Here is a 21304-nt window from a genome sequence, read left to right on the forward strand (position 1 = left end):
AGTGCCCTCCGCAGATGCTGCCACAGTGCCCTCCGCAGATGCTGCCACAGTGCCCTCCGCAGATTATGCCACAGTGCCCTCCGCAGATGATGCCACATGCCCCTAGTAGATAGCTCCATTCGGGCTCCCTCTAGAAGTGGAATCCCCAGCCAGAGCGAATCCAATGCTTTGGCTGGGGATTCCTCTGCTGTTGGAGCCCCTGACGTCACTGTCCATACATAGTGAAATTAGGGGATCCTCCTGGACCGGAACGTGATGTCAGGGGCAACCACAGATCAGGCGTTCCGGAGCAGAGCACTAGTATAGGCTCTGCACCGGAACTCTGGGGAAGCCACTGACATCAGTGTCCATATACAGACAGTGTTGTCAGGTGCTTGCCCAAAGCTGGAATCCCGGAACAGAGCCGCTTCTAGCACTCTGCCTGGGATTCCAGCTCTGCTCCTGACATCCATATCCATATATGGACAGTGATGTCAGGTGCAACCGCAGAGCTGGAGTACCGGGTAGAGCGTTAGTAGGCTCTTCCTGGGACTCCAGCTGTGCTCCTGACATCACTGGGACTCCTGCTCTGGGGAAGCGCCTGACATCACTGTCGATGTATGGACATGGATGTCAGAGGCTTCCTCAGAGTCCTGGAGCAGAGCCTATACTAGCGCTCTGCACGGGACACCGGCTCTGGGGAAGCCCCAGACATCGCTGCCCATATGTGAACAGCGATGTCAGGGGATTCCACAAAGTCCCGAAGCAGAGCCTGTACTAGCGGCTCGGTGTCCCGCGGGCCACAGATGACAGCCCCAGGGGCCGAATGCGGCCCGCTTACTTAAGACCCCTGGTGTAGGGACAGTTCTGCGGGGTTTTGCTCTGCCTCGTGCACTTGGGAATATTAGGGGTAGCTAACTGCACCCTTAAATATTTCAGTGAAGATGTCATGGAGAGAGAACAATGGCAAAGGACACCTGCTGCAAAAGAGCTGTAGACCACGGATTGTAGAGTAAGTGCCTTTTATGCCAATTTTAAATCGGTATGTTATATATCTATTTCTGTTAAAACATTTGTGTTATTGTGAGTAATATTGCCATGTGTTTTTGTATTACAAAAACTATATTTTTGGGATTTTTTTTTTAATGGTCCTAATAAAAGTAAGATTTTGATAACCAGACATTATCAGTGAAATAGTTTGTTCATTTTGTAATTGACTAAATAAACTACAATATTTGCTGCTACACAACATACAACAATGATGTGATGTAATATACTACCATCTAGGTTACATTTCTATGTTTTCTCATCACAAGATATAGCATGTCTTTCACAGCGAGTACTCCCTTCCCATAACAAAATGCTTATTGCACGTAATTACATAGGAGGGTTGATAAACCAGATTTGGGTTTGGCATGCTGAATAATACATTTTCTGAGTAGCACCTACACAGAATTCTTCACATAAACCTGCTCAATAATCTGTTCTGTTTCTATAATATACAGGTTTTATTACAGCTTCGTATATTCTTTCATAATACCATTTTATGTCACAGCCAAACACCTGAGTAACGTATAATATGTGGTTAAAACAAGATACTAACAATAAACCTTCAACTTCTACAGTATAAAATTCTTACCAGACCCCATCAGATACCACATAATCACTACGTATGAAAATATTAAATGCTCCACCTTCAGAGCCACGTGAAATGAGATTTAGAAATTTTATGAACTGCAATTCACTTACTATAATGTTATGATCGGAAATCATAGCCCGGCGGAGGTCAAAAAGAGTGTCCTTTAGGCCTCTTTCGGACTAGTATAAGTCAGTCCAACGTGTTATTTTTGAAGGATGGAATAGCATAGTAGACTACACTACTTCATACCATGCGGTATTTTCCCATTTTTTTTTTTTTTATTTTTTTTTTAAACTTGGCGGCCTATGGGTGACAGATGCCACTGTTTGGCATCAGTCACAGGCCTTTGTTAAATGTATGTTGGGAAGCTTCAGTGACGTAACGATGTGGACAGTTATCGCTGGAGTTTCCAGACGTAACAGAAGCTGCCCTGCCCGCCCAGCAGCCCTATCCCTTGCGAACGCAGGAAATTTAAAGAAGCCGGAGTCTCAACGGAAGTAGGCTACAGATGCAGCAATCTTTAACTTCAGTCTTAACGCTTTAAAATACACAGAAGCAAGAAACTTCAACTTGACTTTTTCTATTGCTTTTTAATGGCTTTTCATGTGTGACATCACTCTGCAGCAAGTTATCAGAGAGTCAGGTTAAACTTTGCTACCTTTGGACGTCACTGAAGCTTTCCTGGGGTAGCCCCAGTGACTTAACTGGGAATACCTCAGGGAAGCTACCCTAGGCAGAGACAGCAGCCAGGGACTTTGACTGCTTCTAAAATCCTGCGGTCACGGAGGATATTGGAGTGATGTCTGGAGTGTTAGGCCGGAACGTCTCTAACGCATATACATGGACAGTGACGTCATCAGCTTCCCCGGGTACGGCGCTGCAGGTAGCGATCTGCCTGGAATGTTCGGAGCACGTATCCCACTATATGTCTTTACAGTGGGATTTTTGCAGTCTTCCGTCAAAGCTAAATGTCTGGAGTCTCTGACATACACCTTATTTGTCTGTGTGCCTATAAATGTTGTGTAACAAGTGAAACTCTCTCTATAATCTCATTACAGTCACACCACCATTGGCTGAAGTAACATGACACACATAAAACTTAGGTGTTTATAGACACTGGGAAAACAAATATTTTATCACACAGAATATCTGTCAGCATAACATCATTGTGTAAGCATCTGTCCAATAAAACCTAGCACCAAAATTCGGTGACAGGATCACTTTAATATATCCTGCATGGAATTTCAAGTTCCCTGTTCTTGCCTATCAGACCTGTGAACATATGGAGGCTGCTTTGCCGCTACTGGTGTCACATGTCCATTCATAGACTACAGGCTGCCATGAATTGAATGCTATGTTCTGCTGTAATGTGAAATTCCCCACAGCTCATTATCTGAACACCAATTGTTATGGGAGCTTTCCAGATGATAACAGACACCCATCTGTGTAATACCCCATAAACAGAGCAAATTGAATGCTACTAATGTACTTTATTTTTCTAAACAGGGTGCCAATTGGTCCAAAACTTGCTCAGTGGGCAGTGTCAGGGGGTGCAATAAACCTTTTGTCACATTGTAGATGGATCTGTAAGCTAGAACCCCAACTAAATGGCAGAATGAAAAGGCCTGTGGATCGCCTCTACCGATAACTATGTGCTCTCTTGAAAGTTCTGTCACTTTCCAAAATGAACAAGTCCAAAGGACGCCTAAAGAAAGATTACCTTTTCTCATCAGTTGTTGCAAGCTTTCAGTGCTTTGGTTCAATACGGCCCATAGCTCCTCCTCTTCCAATGGCCCTCCTCGCACCTCCAAAGCTTCAGCTAGTGACACTTGCATGTTATCTGTGGAGTTAGAGAAAAAGCGTAAGGAACGCAAAAATTGTCTTTATTACAATCTTACATTGGGGGTTGTTATTTTCTTGCTATCAAAAGTAGTGGCGATAACGCAGACAGATGGGCGTGACCAAGTCTTCTTAGACCCGGCTTTCTTCCGGCGTGTGTGCGGCCAGATACCAGTGTCGTTCACATGCCGGGAGAAACTATATAGCACTTTTCAGTGATGTACGGCAATAACACTAACAATTTCTAATGCTAGTCTCGTAAACCAGGGTTTGTCAGAAAGTACACAACAGTACTGCCCGGTTATATCGAACTCAATTCTGGTCTGTGACCCCTGATGACGCACCCTTTAATTTAATTGGGTGTTGAAACGCGTAGAGACACATAGTGCTTGACATTCAGACAATTTAGTGCCAATTTCTCAGCTCTCTTTCATTCCTGTGCTCCAGCCAATCTGATCGAATTTGCTTTAGCCTGATACTAGTAAATTTGGCAACGGGCCCATTTTTAATATATACAATAGTAAAAGTTTCATTTTAATCGTTCTTTCAGGCAGTATTTTCTTATATCAATTTGAACGACGTATAGTAGTGGCACCCCAACTGATCTCTTTAAAGTCAACGGTGGCTGTCAATGTATGTCCTTATCCATTTGAAAATTAATCTGGAATAGCGGTCATGGATTTGTTACAAAATGAAGGCTCTTGAGAAATGTCGATCAAAAAAAAATCTAACACAGGTTTGACCCGTCTGAACTGTGCTGCCTTACAAAGACAAAATTCTGTCTTTGGAAATAGGGCCTCATTTACCGCCCCCGTCAATTTCTACACTTCTGTTTAATGACAACATTCTAAAGGCCGCATTCCCACAAATTTTTAGACGATCCACTCTTATGTCTATTACAATTCATGTAAATCCGCAAAGCATCCGAGAATTCCCAAAACAAAATTTAGGAATTCTTCCTTTCTTGGCTATTCCAGGATCTATTCCTATTTTTTTTTATTATATTGGTGGATGTGGAAACAGATCTCCAAAACATCAATGTGAAGTATCAGCTGTTTGATAGATATGGAGTAAATCACATTTTACACCAATCTTACAGCTGTAACACGTCGATAGACCTGACCCTTGTGTAAACCATCTTTCGTTCTATTTATAAGATTTATTTTTATTTTTGTAGCGCATCCCAAAAGAACAGATAAGACATGCCTTGGATTCTGCATTTAAAAGATAACCAGTTAACAAGCTTGATATATAACCAATTGCTGTAAATCATGTACACGCAACACGGCCCAATGTTTCATGACCAACCTCATCCATCTAACCACAACTGCAGAATATAAGTAGGCTCCAATGGAATCCGTCTTGAAGCTGCTTAGTGCAGCATTGGAACAAGTACAATTTTGCGGTGGCAGAACATGATCTAGTAACCATTGGCATCACGGTGATCAGAGCAGCAGCGTTGCGTAGGTGATGTGTTCACTCTCATGAGAACCTCATTAGGGAATGGATGGAGAAGCACAAAGCATCTTTCATGAAGGTGAAGAACAGACGCACAGCTTGTACTTTGAACATTTGCGGAAGAAACGTATTCACAGACAATACCTAAACAGGCTGCCTCATTTCTATTTTTAAGCGAGGAGATTTTACCATACCAAGAAGACCAATTTCTGAGAAATAAAGGTTTACTAACTGGAAGATGCAGAGCGATGTTGTTTGGCTGAAACCAAAGTGGCTGAATTAGAAAATTATTTATCCCTGCAAATGCTATTGAAGCCATGTCATGTCATAAAGCTGTAATCTATGCATGGTTGGGTTAAGGTTTGGCTTCACAACTGGGGGTCCTCTGCCATTTCTTTTTGTAATACTGCCACAACACTGCTCATAATAACAGTCTAACACCACAATAATAATAATAAAATAACGCCACAATACAGTGCCAAATAACAATCCCAGACAGTGGTGACCTAATGTTACCAAATAGTGGCTTCCATGAAAACATAAAAGGGTCATACAGTGCCAAAATAAAAATATTTAAATAATAAAGCTATATAGTACCTAAAAAGTGCCAGAGTGGGCACCATGATGTTTAGTTTATACCATGGGGGGGGGGGGGGGGGGATAAAAATGAAATAAAAAAAAAAAAAAAAAAAAATATTATATATATATATATATATATATATATCTTGTACATATCTATATATATTTCAGATGGTGTTACTTTCCACCCTTAAAAACGTTCCTACAACATTTGACATCACAACCGTGCTCCTATTACCTGTACTTTTGGCTTAAAAATCAACCCATAAGATAGGTAAATGCATATACGACGATAACCACATTTTGTGCTGCTATAGATTTCTGAAAGCTCGCAGGTATTGCTTTAATGCCAGAGCATCTCCATATCCTTGGGTCAGTACCAAGTAGACAATGACGACATAAATAAACGTCACGGTTTGTGAGTCTCACTTATTATGTAATGATACCGGACAGATACGCTTTCTCTCCAGCTCCTGACTTTTACAGCGCTCTGAAACGGTTAAATTATTCATCTTAATAAATTAGTGAACACTGCTCACAAAAGTACCATTGTGTTTCAAAGTGGGTTATTTACACCACTATTTATGTTACTCTGATATTATTATTTTACTTTTAGCAGCAAGAGACATGTGGATATTGCTGAAGATCAAATGAATTTTCATGCCAGGCTAACAGTCTCTCTGGATAGAGGCCAGAAATAATAGCATACGCAAACATGTGGCCAGCAAGTGTGTGAGGAAATACCAGAAGTTTCACATTACCCATAGACAGAGAAAATGAAGGGGTCAAATTCAAGAGCAACTTGAAAGACACACTCCCCGTATAAAAACTGCCGTTCGGTCCCTTCTCTGAAACCTTGTTTCCACGGAGGCTACATTCACACCACCGTGGAACAAAAATGGCCATTAAAAACTGATCAACTGTCATGGCCATTTTGCATCAGTGTGTCTGCAAATTTTTATCCATTTCCAGGCCATTTGTCATCAGTTTTTCATGGCCGTTGAAAAATAAAAAGATGGATTTCATTTGTCAGGTTTTTTTTTTTTAACCAACCCCCTGAAAACACCACAGTGCCCATGTACATAGTGCCATAATGTCCCTGTAGATAGTGCCACAGTGCCCAAATATAGTGACAGTGCCCACATACAAGGCCACAGTGCCCATGTAGATAGCACCACACCCCCCTGTAGGTAACAGACCCTCTTGCAGATAGCACCAGCCCCCTGCAGATAGCACCACTGTAGCTCCCTATAGGAGCAGAATCCCTCTGGTCGGGGATTCCGCTCCTAGATGGAGCCCCTCACATCTCTGTCCATATATAGATAGTGGCGCCGGGGGCTTCTCGTGGAGCGAAATCCCTGGCCAAAACGGGGTCTATACATATATGTACAGAGGTTCTGTCCATATATGGATAGTGACGCCGGGGGCTTCTCCTGGAGCGGAATCCCCGGCCAAAGTGGGGTCTGGCCATGGATTCTGCTCCTACACGGAGCTACAGTGGCGCTATCTATGGGGGGCCCATCTATAGTGGGGGGGTTGTGCTGCTATCTACAAGGGGGGGGGGGGGGTCAGAGGGAGCCCCTGACGTCACTGTTCATATATGGACAGACACGTCAAGGGCTTTCCCAAGACAGGAGTTCCCAGACAGAGATATTGCGATGCTGTGGCTGGGAACTCCATTGTTGAAAGCCAGACATCACTCTCCATATAGAGACAGTAATGTCAAGGGCTTCCCCGGCTTAGCACTCAAAGTAGCGCTGTGTCAGGGGAGTCCTCGGCCAGGATCAGTTTTTACCGGCTGTTACAAAGATTGATTCCTCAAAAACGTCCGTTAAAAACTGATCCATTGAGTTCTATGGGAGCTGTCTGTCCATGAAAACGGGCAAAAATAGAACGTCCTATTTTTTGTCAGCCAGTATTCACGGGCCATTAGAAAAACGGCCGTGTGAATACACCCATAGAACTTCATCGTTCTGAGAATGGCCGTGTGACAGCCTTTAAAAAAAATAATTTTTTTTAAATGTCCGTCACACGGCCGTTATTCACGGTCGTGTGAATGTAGCCTTAAAGGGGTTGCACAGGAATACATTTTATTTCAATTTTAACTTAATTGGACATATTTAATAACATTTCTAAATATAGTGTCTGTTTAACTGTGCCAGCGTTACCCTGTTCTAAACTGCGGTCACGTGCCCGCACCCAGGGTAAATTTTTTATTTCCTGTAACATACCACATCTTTGCTCAGCCGGCGGGAACAAAGCCATGGCACGTCATCAACTACATTTACAGGCAGTGGGCCGGGCGGATGTTTAATGAGCTCTTCAGAGCTCCGCCTCCTCTGGTCCCTCCTCCTGTAGATGTAGTGGATGCGCCGTGTCTCTACACAGCAGGAAATGCTGGCTGAGCAAAGACACGGAGCGTCATCAATCATAGTACACGCCCCCTCCTCCTCCTCCTCCTGTCTTGACGTCCACGCCTCCTCCTCTTCCTTCTTCACTCTTGGAGCTCCCCCACTGAAGTGCATGTGAGAAGGAGAAGGAGCGGAATCCCTAATCCCCGGCCACAGCATTGCTGAAACTGTGGCCGGGGATTCCACTCTAGGAGAAGTCCCTGACTTCACTGTCCATATATGGAGAGTGAAGTAAGGGACTTCTCCTGGAGCCGTCCCCTACAGAAAGGTAGGGGGGGTGCCATCTATGGGGGGGTGACTAAGTACAAGGGGGCCGTGTGGCACTGCCTACAACGGGGGGACATGTGGCACTGCCTATAATGGGGGGACGTGTGGCACTACCTACAAGGGGGTCTGTGTGACACTACCTACAAGGGGGTCTGTGTGGCACTACCTACAAGGGGGTCTGTGTGGCACTACCTACAAGGGGGTCTGTGTGGCACTACCTACAAGGGGGTCTGTGTGGCACTACCTACAAGGGGGTCTGTGTGGCACTACCTACAAGGGGGTCTGTGTGGCACTACCTACAAGAGGAGCTGTGGCAGTATCTATAGAATGTAGTGTGTGGCATTATCTACAGAGGGCAGTGTGTGGCAGAAAATTTACAAATGAAATTCATCCGTTTTTAAAACGGACAAGGAAGAAAACGGATGCAAAACGGGTCAAAATCTGCCGTTAAAAACTGAAACACGGCCCGGAACAGAAACGGAGCGGATGCAATCTAGTGGTCCACGTCTCCTCATCCTTCTTCACACTTGTAGTTCCCGCACTGCCCGGCCACCTTGTCTCTCCTTGAACGAGTGTGTGTGTGTGCCGCTTAATAAAAAAACGTCTGAAAATACGGGGCTGTTTTCAAGGGAAAACAGCCTCTGATTTTCAGCCATTTTTTAAGCAACTCGCGTTTTCCGTGGCGTTTTTTACAGCCGTTTTTCCATTGAGTCAAAGAAAAACGGCTCCAAAAACGGCTCAGGAAGTGACATCCAATTCTTTTTTTTGTGGGCGCACCGTCGGAACAGAATGCCGTTTTTGCCATTGAAATCAATGGGCAGATGTTTGGAGGCGTTCTGCTTCCGATTTTTGGCCGTTTACCGTCTGAAAATAAGCCGTGTGAACATACCCTTAGGCCCTGTTCACACAGACTGACACGTTTTTGATGCGGAAACCGTGTCGGAAAACGCGGCCAAAAATGCCTCCTATTGATTTCAATGGGAGGCGGAGGCGTTTGTTTCCTGCGAGCAGTAAAACCGGCTCGCAGGAAAAAGAAGCGGCATGCCCCATTGTCGGGCGTTTACATCTCTGTCCTCCCATTGACATCAATGGGAGGCAGAGAAAGCGTTTTTCGCGTAGTTTTTGCCCGCAGCGCTCAATGGCCGCGGGCAAAAAACACGGCAAAGTGTGAACAGGGCCTAATACAGGATCTCTTGGAACAGATCCAGCAGCAGGTGAGTAAAATTTGCTGACTGGATTGTGTGTACCAAGATGTCTGACATAGGTGGAGTGGGCAGACTTACATTTATCAGGCTGTGAAAGGGGTGGGGGAGGGAGATGGGTGCCTGTACTTAGATCAGGGATAGATGAAGGCACAAAGGATAATGATTATTAGGCTGGATTTACACGAGTAAGTTCAGTCCGTAAAGGACGGAACATATTTTGGTCGCACGTCCCGGACCGAACACAGTGCAGGGAGCCGGCCTCCTAGCATCATAGTTATGTACGACGCTAGGAGTCCCTGCCTCTCCGTGGAACTACTGTCCCATACTGAAAACATGATTACAGTACGGGACAGTTGTCCGGCAGCGAGGCAGGGACTCCTAGTGTCATATATAACTATGATGCTAGGAGCCCGGCTCCCTGCAGTGTGTTCGGTCCGGGACTTGCGGCCGAAATACGTTCCGTCCTTCACGGACCGAACATGCTCGTGTGAATCCAGCCTAAGGGTATGTGCACACGACCTCTTTTCATACGTAATGGAGGCGTTTTACGCCTCGAATTACGCCTGAAAAGACGGCTCCAAAACGTCGGCAAACATCTGCCCATTGCTTGCAATGGGTCTTACGATGTTCTGTGCAGACGAGCTGTTATTTTACGCGTCGCTGTCAAAATACGGCGTGTAAAATGACGGCTCATCAAAAGAAGTGCAGGACACTTCTTGGGAAGTTTTTGGAGCTCCAAAAACGGCCGTAAAAACCGCAGCGAAAAACGAGAGTTGCTCAAAAAACGTCTGAAAATCAGGAGCAGTTTTCCCGTGAAAAAAGCTCCGTATTTTCAGACGTATTTTGTTAATCGTGTGAACATACCCTTAGAGCAGGGGCGTAACTAGGAAAGACTGGGCCCCATAGCAAACTTTTGACTGGGGCCCCCCCTCTGCTGGGTATCACACAACCCCCCCCCCCCCCTTGTAGATAGTGCCTCCCTATAGATTCCACCACACAGCGCCCCCCTATAGATAGCACCATACACAGCCCCTGCAGATAACGCCATACAGCCCCCCTGTAGATAACGCCATACAGACTCCCTCTGTAGATAACGCCATACAGCCCCCCTGTAGATAACGCCATACAGACTCCCTCTGTAGATAACGCCATACAGCCCCCCTGTAGATAACGCCATACAGCCCCCCTGTAGATAACGCCATACAGCCCCCCCTGTAGATAACGCTATATAGCCCCCCCCCCCAAAAAAAAACGTCCTATAGTTTGTCCTACAAAAGACATGCATCCCCTATCCACAGGATAGGGGATACATGTGTGATCACTGGCAGCGATAAGGAGAACGGGGGACCGAAAGTCCCCCGAAGTTCTCCATGACTAACCTCGGACTTCCGGCGTCTGCACAGTTCAATAAAAATGAAAGGAGCGCTGGTCACGCATGCGCACAAGCGCGACCGGCGCTCCATTCATTTCTACGGAGCTGCCGACACAGACCCCGGAAGTCCGAGGTTTGTCATGGAGAACTTAGGGGGGACTTTCGGTCCCCCGTTCTCCTCATCGCTGCCAGCGATCACACATGTATCCCCTATCCTGTGGATAGGGGATACATGTCTTATGTAGGAACAACCCCTTCAGTGGCGTCGCGCTGTAGCAGCCATAGCGGCTGCTAGCGGAGCCTGCGGCCATGGGAGGGGGCCGTGCCGGCGGGTGGCACGGGCCCCCTCATGCTGCAGGCCCTGTAGAAGTCACTACGGCTGCTATAGCGGTAGTTACGCCACTGCGTATAAGTTTGTACGGCGTAAAACTACAGCTCCCAGCATGGCCGGAACAATGGTAAGGATATGCTGGGAGATGCGGTTTCACAAAAAAAATCCTATCACCATCATCTCGCTGCAGATCATACAGTGACTACAATACTGATTAGAGGCAGAATAAACATTTACATTAAGTGACTCACCGGTGACGTCTCAGATTCTAGTTCTTTTCTTCTCCCTCCGGTTCAGACATCTATGATGGATTTCTCCCGGCCATGACCCATTTCTGCAGTTTTCCGTTTAGATGTCTTCAGCTTCTCACTTTTAAAACATTTCTGCACCTATAAAACGAAGTTAAAATTCTCAACACATCTAAATATAACTGTCACAAACACACAACATGTCCCCTGTAGATAGTGACCTACATAGAAGCCCCTGTAGATAGTGCCCACATATGGACTCCAGAGCTGCAAGGCAATAGTGCTAACCACTGAGCCACCGTGCTGCCCTACATATAGCTTCCTCTATAGTTAGTGCTCCACGTATAGCCCACCTCTGTATATAGTGTCTCACATATAGCTCCCCCTGTATATAGTGTCCCACATATAGCCCACCCCTGTAGACTGTGCACTACATATAGCCACCCTGTTGCTAGTGCCCCACAGGTAACCCACCCCTGTATATAGTGTCCCACATATAGACCCCCCTGTATATAGTGGCCCACATATAGACCCCCCTGTATATAGTGGCCCACATATGGACCCCCCCTGTATATAGTGGCCCACATATAGAGCCCCCTGTATATAATGGCCCACATATAGAGCCCCCTGTATATAGTGGCCCACACCCCCACATATAGACCCCCCTGTATATAATGGCCCACATATAGAGCCCCCTGTATATAATGGCCCACACCCCCACATATAGACCCCCCCTGTAGCTACTGCCCCACATATAGACCCCCTATATATAATAGCCCACATAAAGATGACCCCCCCCCCCCCATAGATAATGGCATTCACATTTTTATGAGGGGAAAAAAAACAAAAACTTGACATACTCACATTCTCCGGTTCCCACGCTGTTCACTGGCGATGCAGACATGCTCTCTTCTGAGCATGTCTGCAGGAGTTGAACGAGCGTCCTCCAATGACGCTGATTGGCGGGGCAGAATGACTTGCCCCGCCAATCAGCACCTTCCAAGCATGGAAGCGGCGCGATGATGTCATCGCGCCGCTAGCCAATCAGTGTCATTGTAAGGCACTGGATGGTCAGGCACGGAACATGCCCGGCCATTCATGTATTTGGCTGCCGCTAGCACTGGGGCCCCCTCCGGTGCTAGCGACACCTACAGGCATGAGATGGCCTGTGTAAGGCTCGGCGTCGCGGGCCCCACAGTAGCGACGCTACCGCTGTAGTAGCCATAACGGCTGCTAGCGGCGCCACCGGGCCCCCTCAAGCCCCGGGCCCCGTAGCAGCCGCTACTGCTGCTACCGCGGTAGTTACGCCACTGCCTTAGAGTGAAAGACCGTGTGCACGGAGGGAGCTGCCTGGAATTAGAGCAGGGAAGGACCTGTGAACATAGAGGGGCGTGGCAGTATGCAAATAGCTGAGATGCTTTGGAGGAAGGGGGGGATGCAACTGTCTCCTCAGATGCAGCAGGGGATCATGGGTATGGTGGGTTACAAGACCGGAAACAGACAGCAAAGGATGTAAACAAACAGAAAGAGCAGCAGTGACGATGGAGATCAAACAGAAACTGGTTAGAAGATTAATATGGTGTATTAGGGAAGGCAAACCAAGACTGTGGGACACTTTAGAAAAAATAAAATTCCTAGACAACCCCTCTAAGGCTTCGTTCACATCTGTGTTGTGCCTTTCGTTTTAGCGGATCAGTCAGAGGACCACAAGAACAGAAGTAAAAGTTTCAGTCAAAAAAACACATTAACGTCAATGGGTTTAGTTTTTGCAACAGTTGTGCTCAGTTAGGCTCCCATTTTTTCAAATGAAGCAATAGCGTAGTCTGCTGCGCTATTATTTCCGTAAAAAATGATGGAAACCTGACGGAAAGGACCTTTCCGTTTTTTTTAGCATTGAAGTCAATGGATGACTGATACAAACCGATATGCCATCCGTTTGTATCAGTTGTGCATTACGAAATATATGACTAAAAATGAAAGCAAGAAAGTTGCAAAGATAAAACGGAGTATAACTGATGAGAAACTGACACAGAGAGAAGAGAGTCATTTTCTTTTGGCAGATCCGGTAAACTAACCCGTCAAAAAAAAACAAAAAACACATTTTAGTATTCGTTCACATCTGCGTCGGGGTTCCGTCAGACATTTCTGTCAGGGGAACCTACGAACGTAAACCATAGCTTTCCGTTTGCATTACCATTGATTTCAACGGTAACGCTTCCCTTGCTAATGGTTTCCATTTGTCTCCGATCCGTAATCAATAGTCGACTACGCTATTATTGATACCGCCCCCAAAAAATAAAAGTGGAAACCTTATGGAACAGAGACAAACGGAAACCATTAGTAACGGAGGCGTTACCATTGAAATCAACGGTAATGCAAACGGAAAGCTATGGTTTCTGTTCGTGGGTTCCCCTGATGGAAAGGTCTGATGGAACCCACAAACGGAACCCCGATGCAAATATGAAGGAAGCCTTGCATTCAGTCTGGCATCCGTCAGTCTGTCCGTTTTTATTTCAATGGATCCATAAAACAAATGCCACAACGCAGATGTGAACAAAGCCTGAGCTACTTTAAAAAAAAAATCTCCACTCTTAATTAGATAACATACAATACAACAGTGATGCAGATCTATAATAACAGACGTCAGATCATCGCTTTACTAATGTGTTTCGAAATAAAGATCCACCTTTGATAAATATTGGCTGTGCATTCAGCAAATGTAAAATCTCACATCTTGGTAATATGGCCATATCTTTTTCAGTTCATTTTTTCCTTATGCTGAGTGGATATAACCTGGAAACCATCAATAAGCAGCGTAGCTGCGGATGACAGATATTATGCTTTTATTTGTTCTCTAATTATGCATCTGGTACATTAAAGAAGTTATCTAGGATTTTAAAAGTCGATGGCCTATCCTTAGGATAGGCTAATAATATAAGATCGGTAGGGGTCCGACTCTCAGCACTGCTGCCAATCAGCTGTTTGAAGGGGCAGCTCCACCCAAACGATTGCTGCAGCCTCTTGATTGTTTACATCAGTTCAAGTTTCGGCTGAGAGTCGGACCCCACTGATCTCATATTGATGGCCTATCTTAAGGATAGGCTTTGAATTTTAAAATTACGGATAACCCCCTTCAAATACTAGAGCTCAGCTTAATATCACATGACTATCGTGATAGTCTGACTTAGGGATGTCACGATACCAGAATTTGGACTTCGATACCGATACTTTGTTTAGTATTGCGATTTCGATACCAATTTCGATACTTTTGCCAACAGTAATAAAAAAAAAATTCTTCCGTTTTCTGATGTGAGGCGCGACGTGTGATGAATTTTGAACGCGCCTCACATTAATAGTAATTAATCCCATCATGTTTCTCAGTCATATTGGGTTAATGTGCGAGGTACATGATGGGGTTAATTACTATTAATGTGAGGAACATGGAGGTTAAATTCATCGCACCTCGCGCCTCACATTAATAAGTGAATGAAAGCCGTGTTTATTTCATTTTTTTACAGCGTACACATCATAAATGATACAAAAAAATTGTTGTGCGCGCCATTACTGAATGTGTGTATTTTATGTATTGAGACTTATTTTAATGTTTATTGTAAAAAAAGGTGAATGTGTATTTTTTTTTAAATTTAACAATACTTTGTTTTTACTTTATTTTTAAACTTTAATGTACTGACATATATCAGATATGTGCCAGTACATTAGCCTGTGGACAGAGAGCACACAGGCAGTTGTTAGGACATACTTGGGTATGTCCTAACAACAAGAAATCTGGTTAGACAGCCCTGGGGTCCGTCAATAGACCCTGGGCTGTCTGCCCATATATGGTATGGCCCTCGATCGCGTCACAGGAATTCCCTGTGACGCGATCCAGGGGCATCCCCCCTTCTCATTTTCTCCTGAATACTGCAGTCAGCTGTGATCGCAGCATTCAGGGGAATAGCGGCGGAGATGAGAGGTTTCTCTGATCTCCGCCAGCGGGGCTGCGGCTGTGTAATACAGCCACTGGCGTAGCTATAGGGGTCGCAGCGGTCGCAATTGCGACCGGGCCCCGAAGCCAGGGGGGCCCACGGCCCCCCGCACCACATCAATAAAAAGTTACTATAGTAACTCGGGCCGCGGGCCCCTGTTACTATAGTAACATACTTTACTTACCTTCCTGGTTCCGGATCGCAGCGGAGGTCCTGACGTCAAGCGCTGTGCGCAGCGCATGACGTCTCAGCGCTATGCCGCCGCGCACAGCATCGAGACTACAGAACTCCCGCCGCGGCCGAAGAGGAAGGTAAGGTTAGCCCTGACTGGCGGGGTCTGACTCCCGGGACCCGCCAATCAGCTGTTTTGAAGGGGCCGCAGCACTCGTACGAGAGCTGCTCCCCTTCATTCCTGTCACTTCATTCCGGTCACACTGTGAATCGGTGTCGGCGATTCACAGTGTGAGCGAGTAGTGAAATGAAGGGGAAGCAGCTCTCGTACGAGTGCTGCGGCCCCTTCAAAACAGCTGATTTGCGGGTCCCGGGCGACACATCAGCTATTGATGGCCTATTCTGTGGATAGGCCATCAATGTTTAGGGACTGCACAACCCCTAAGCCTACGATGTATCAGGCTTAGGGGGCCCATGAGACAGGATCACAGATTGTGTGATCCTGTCTGCTGGGCCCTGTATCTAAGCCAATCACATGGTAGGCTTAGATACATGGCCCATGCGTGATCCTGTCTGCTGGGCCCTGTATCTAAGCCTACCACACTGTAGGTTTAGATACAGGGCCCCAGCACACACTAATCTTATACTGTATAAGATTACTGTCTGCTGGACCCTGTATCTAAGCCTACCTTGTGGTAGGCTTAGATACAGGGTCCCACAGACAGTATCACACATGGGCCCTGTATCTAAGCCTTAGGGTATGTGCACAGACACTAATTACGTCCGTAATTGACGGACGTATTTCGGCCGCAAGTACCGGACCGAACACAGTGCAGGGAGCCGGGCTCCTAGCATTATAGTTATGTACGATTCTAGGAGTCCCTGGCTCGCTGCAGGACAACTGTCCCATACTGTAATCATGTTTTCAGTACGGGACAGTTGTCCGGCAGCGAGGCAGGGACTCCTAGCGTCGTACATAAGTATGATGCTAGGAGCCCGGCTCCCTGCACTGTGTTTGGTCCAGTACTTGCGGCCGAAATACGTCCGTCAATTACGGACGTAATTAGTGTGTGTGCACATACCCTACCACATGTGTTACTAATCATTTTTTGTGTGTTTTCTTACAGGTTCGGTCGTTGGACTACGGCGGATTCCAGGACTACTTCGATGACAGCTTTTTTTTTTATTAATAAAATGGTTAATGAGGGCTGTGTGTTTTTTTTTTTTTTATTTCAATAAAATATTTTTTCTATGTCTTTGTGTTTTTTTTTTTAAACTATATTACTACCGCCTTAGTAATGGCCGCCGGCTGATTGACAGCATCCATTGCTAAGGCGGGGCTTAGTGTTAGCAGGTATAGAGGCTAACACTAACCCCCATTATTACCCCGTTACCCACCACCACCAGGGGTGCTGGGAAGAGCCGGGTACCATCCAGTACTTGACCATCTGTAGTGATGGTTGGCCACTGGGGTGGCCGCAGGCTGGTATTATCAGGAGGGGAAAGGTCAAAAACAGTGGCCCTTCCCATTCTGGTAATGCTGCCTGCTGCTGCTTTATTGTATCTGGCTGGTTATGAAAATGGGGGGGACCCCACGTCATTTAAAAAAAAAAAAAAATAATAAATAATTGGAAAGAACGATGTCGGGTCCCCCCCAATTTTCATAACCAGCCAGATACAACACAGCAGCAGCAGGCAGTATTACAAGGGTGGGAGGGCCACTGTTTTTGGCCTTCCCCAGCCTAATACTACCAGCCTGCGGCCACCCCGGTGCCTGCCCGTCACTACAGATGGTCGGGTACTGGTTTGTACCCGGCTCTTCCCAGTACCCCTGGTGGCGGTGGGTACCGGGGTGATAATGGGGTTTAGTGTTGGCCTCTGCACCGCCTAACATTAAGCCTCGCCTTAGTAATGGAGGTTGTCAATCAGCCAGCGGCCATTACTAAGGCGGTGATAATAAAGTTTAAAAAGATACAAGCACATAGAAAAAATATTTTATTGAAATAAAAAAACACAACCCTCATTAACCATTTTATTGAGAATAAAAAAAACGCCGTCATTGAAGTCCTCAAATCCGAAGTCCAACAACCGAACCTGTAAAAAAAACACAAACACAAAAATAATCAGTAACACATAAAGAAGCAAAATGTCAGCGAGCTGGGCCCTGTATCTAATCCTATCATGTGTGATACAGTCTGCTGAGCTGTGTATCTAATCCAATCATGTATGATACTGTCTGCTGGGCCCTATATCTAATCCGATCATGTGTGATACTGTCTGCTGGGCCACTGTATCTAATCCTATCATGTGTGATACTGTCTGCTGAGCTGTGTATCTAATCCTATCGTGTGATACTGCCTTCTGAGCCACTGTATCTAATCCTATCATGTGTGATACTGTCTGCTGAGCCACTGTATCTAATCCTATCATGTGTGGTACTGTCTGCTGAGCCACTGTATCTAATCCTATCATGTGTGGTACTGTCTGCTGAGCCACTGTATCTAATCCTATCATGTGTGATACTGTCTGCTGGGCCACTGTATCTAATCCTATCATGTGTGATACTGTCTGCTGAGCTGTGTATCTAATCCTATCATGTGTGATACTGCCTTCTGAGCCACTGTATCTAATCCTATCATGTGTGATACTGTCTGCTCAGCCACTGTATCTCATCCTATCCATAGTTTATAGGGTCGTAGTGCTATAGATATGCTATGCTGTCTCATATACACACTATTTTTTGGGGCGGACACATATGTATTGGGGCTATTTCCCTGACATTTTAAGCCCTGAGGGTATGTTCACACGGCAGCGTCCGTTACGGCTGAAATTACGGTGCTGTTTTCAGGAGAAAACAGCACCGTAATTTCAGCCGTAATGGCATGTGGAGGCGTCTTTTGCTGCGTCCATTACGGAAGTAACTGAAGCTGGTTTTCCATGGAGTCCATGGAAAACGGCTCCATTTACGTCTGGAGAAGTGACAGGCACTTTTTTACGCGCCGCCTTTTGACAGCGACGCGTAAACAAAAATGACCGTCGGCACAGAACATCGTAAGACCCATTCAAATGAATGGGCAGATGTTTGCCGACGCTTTTGAGCCGCATTTTCGGACGTAATTCAATGCTAAAACGCCCTAATTACATCCGTAAATAGTGTGTGTGAACCCAGCCTTAGTGACGCCCCCGGCTGCTAGTGCTGCATTGTTGGGTCACTTAGGAGACCCAGCGATGCAGCTGAAAGTGGACCGTCGGCCATGAGAAGTTTGCGGGGGGGGGGGGGGCCCAGTAAGAATTTTTGCATCGGGGCCCATGAGCCTCTAGCTACGCCCCTGAATACAGCCATTGCCCCGCTCCTGACAGGAAGTGCGCGCGCGGTCAGCATGAGGAGATGCGGCCGGCGCTGCACTAATGAGCACAGGCACTGGAGACAGAACATGGAGGTGTTTTGTAGAGCGCCCGCCATGTTCTGTATTCAGTGACGGCAATCATTAGTGCAGCGCCGGCCGCATCGCATCATCCTGACCCCGCGCACTTATCATGACTCAGGAGTGGGGCTGTGGCTGAATTACACAGCCGCAGCCGCGCTCCCATACATTCATGTATTACTATACTGAGCTGTGCGGCTGCACAGCTCAGTATCGAAATACAGGAAATAGCGGTATCGAACCGTTTAGGGATGCACAGTATCGAAACAGTATCGAAGTTTCGATGCACCGTGCATCCCTAGTCTGACTGCCAGACCAATACCGAATATTTGCATTGGTCATTCATGCTTTATGGCAGCCCATTCACAGCAGTGAATTATAAAACCCTTTTACTGATGGATTCCAGATTGCAACAGGAGATTTTTGCATAGAATAAAAATCAAATAAGAAAAAAAGCACAAAAAGAAAATTATTAATTATATTAATCACGTGCATGCTCGGCTCTACCGGCGTATAAGGTAAAAAAGCCGCTGCCAGACACCTCTGGCAGCGGATTATCCGTCACAAACAAAAGGATCGGGCATGTTGAAATCAAACAGCCGATCTTTCTCTCCTCCGACATCTGCCATGGGGAAGAGTCGGGACAATAATGAAATTTTATCATTCAGGACAAGAAAACAAAAGGTAATCTGAGCAATTAATACGATGGCCAGTGCCAATGAACACGATTGATGATCTCCATCACTGTTTTTGGGTTTTGAACTAAAAGTTGATTTACCAAGAATGGCACAACAAAAAGAAAATATCCACTGAATGGAAAAAGAGAGCGCAAATTGAATAGCTCAATGATGGATCATTTGTTCCCAGCCTTTTCTCTTTTTAATGACATTTCAATTCACAAAGACATGTGCATAACGTATAGATTTATTTTGCAGAAGATACAAATAAATGTAAAGTAGAGAGATCTAGAAGAAAAAAAAATATATACTGTGCTACAAAGGAAATCCGGAAGTGGTCTGTGTGGTACAGATAGATACACCAGACGTACACCGAGCTTTTAAATGGCAAGTACTGTGAACTCATTTGTTACAGGGATATACATTTTTGCACAGCTTCCTATTAAAGATAAGAAAATTTAATTGTGTGCCTCCCCCCCCCCCCCAGAAACAGTGCCACTCTTGTCCATAGGCTGGGACTGGTATTGCAGCTCAACCCCCTTCACTTGAAAGTAGACAACTGCTGAAACCTAGTTGATCAAAGTGGGTTACCATCTGTACTGAACCTACAAATTTATCAAAACTAAGCGTGAATACTACGGTTTATAAGATAACAGCACTGCAGTCTGTCGAGAAGGTGTCCTAGCAAACCACACTGGCCAAGTTTGTGTAGGAAATAGGTGTGGTTTGGTTTTAAAAGGGGTATGTTTTTTTTTTTTTACCAAAGTAAGAATTACCCTAATTATTCTATTCCTGCCTTACTCTCGACGATCCTTCACACAGTAATCAACTATCTCATTTTATTCCCTGTCTACCGGTCATTGGCTGTAAATAAAAAATAGACTTTCCACGAGATTTAATGGTTGAGACAGCCAAACACAGGCCGGAAAGCCTAGCTTCGCTAAACGTAACATCGAGGCCAGCAACAATAAATTCAATAAATATTAAGTGGAAAAACATTTAGGTCTTGTTCATACAGTGCAGATTTGCTGCACTTTGCAAGTATTTTTTTAAGAGAAAACCAGGAACCGAACCTAAAACAGAAGAAATATATAAAGAAAGGTCTTCTAGGTCTGCTCTCCTGGATCCAATTCTGGTTTTGGCATAAAATATGCATGCAAAATGTGAAGCAAATCTGGACTGTGTGAACAAGGCCTTAGGCCCCATGCACACGACCGTGCCCGCAATCACGGCCCGCGATTGCGGGCACGGCCGGCCGCTGACTGACAGCCGCATTTTCGGGCCGTGCTCCCATACAAAGTATGGGAGCACGGCCCGCAAAATGCGAAAGAACGGACATGTTCCATAATTCCCGGAACATTTCCACGGCACTGACACCCTTCCGTAGTGCTACGGAAAGGTGTCAGTGTTCAATGAAAGTGAATGGCTCCGTTTTTGCGGACCGCAATTGCGGTCCGCAAAAACGGAGGTTTTTTTACGGTCGTGTGCATGGGGCCTTAAAGTGGAAATTCTTTTTGCAGGTATGGAAATTTGTGGGCAGTTAATTTTTACTCTCTAACTATTTATTATATAGCAAAAACAAAAACTTCAAATTTCACAAAAGACAACTGGAAATAAATGTATGTGAATAAATCAAAGGCGATTGTGAAGTCCATAAAATTGTGCAATAACAGACAATAGGTGACTCCATATGGACAAATCGTCTTTCTATTGCTAC

General features: G+C 45.6%; 1 protein-coding gene across 5 annotated transcripts in view; it reads right to left on the reverse strand.

The window, feature by feature from the left end:
• The window catches only part of PTPN13 (protein tyrosine phosphatase non-receptor type 13), a 246646-nt gene that overhangs the window by 161623 nt on the left and 63719 nt on the right, over positions 1-21304 (reverse strand). For all 5 annotated transcript variants that reach the window (XM_075860899.1, XM_075860908.1, XM_075860892.1 and 2 more), the window contains one exon: positions 3339-3458. In XM_075860899.1, coding sequence (XP_075717014.1) covers positions 3339-3453 — 115 coding nt within the window. In that variant the 5' untranslated portion in view covers positions 3454-3458. The remainder of the gene's footprint in view (positions 1-3338; positions 3459-21304) is intronic.

The sequence above is a fragment of the Rhinoderma darwinii genome, chromosome 1 (assembly GCF_050947455.1).
Source record: "Rhinoderma darwinii isolate aRhiDar2 chromosome 1, aRhiDar2.hap1, whole genome shotgun sequence".
In the NCBI taxonomy this organism is placed as follows: domain Eukaryota; kingdom Metazoa; phylum Chordata; class Amphibia; order Anura; family Rhinodermatidae; genus Rhinoderma; species Rhinoderma darwinii.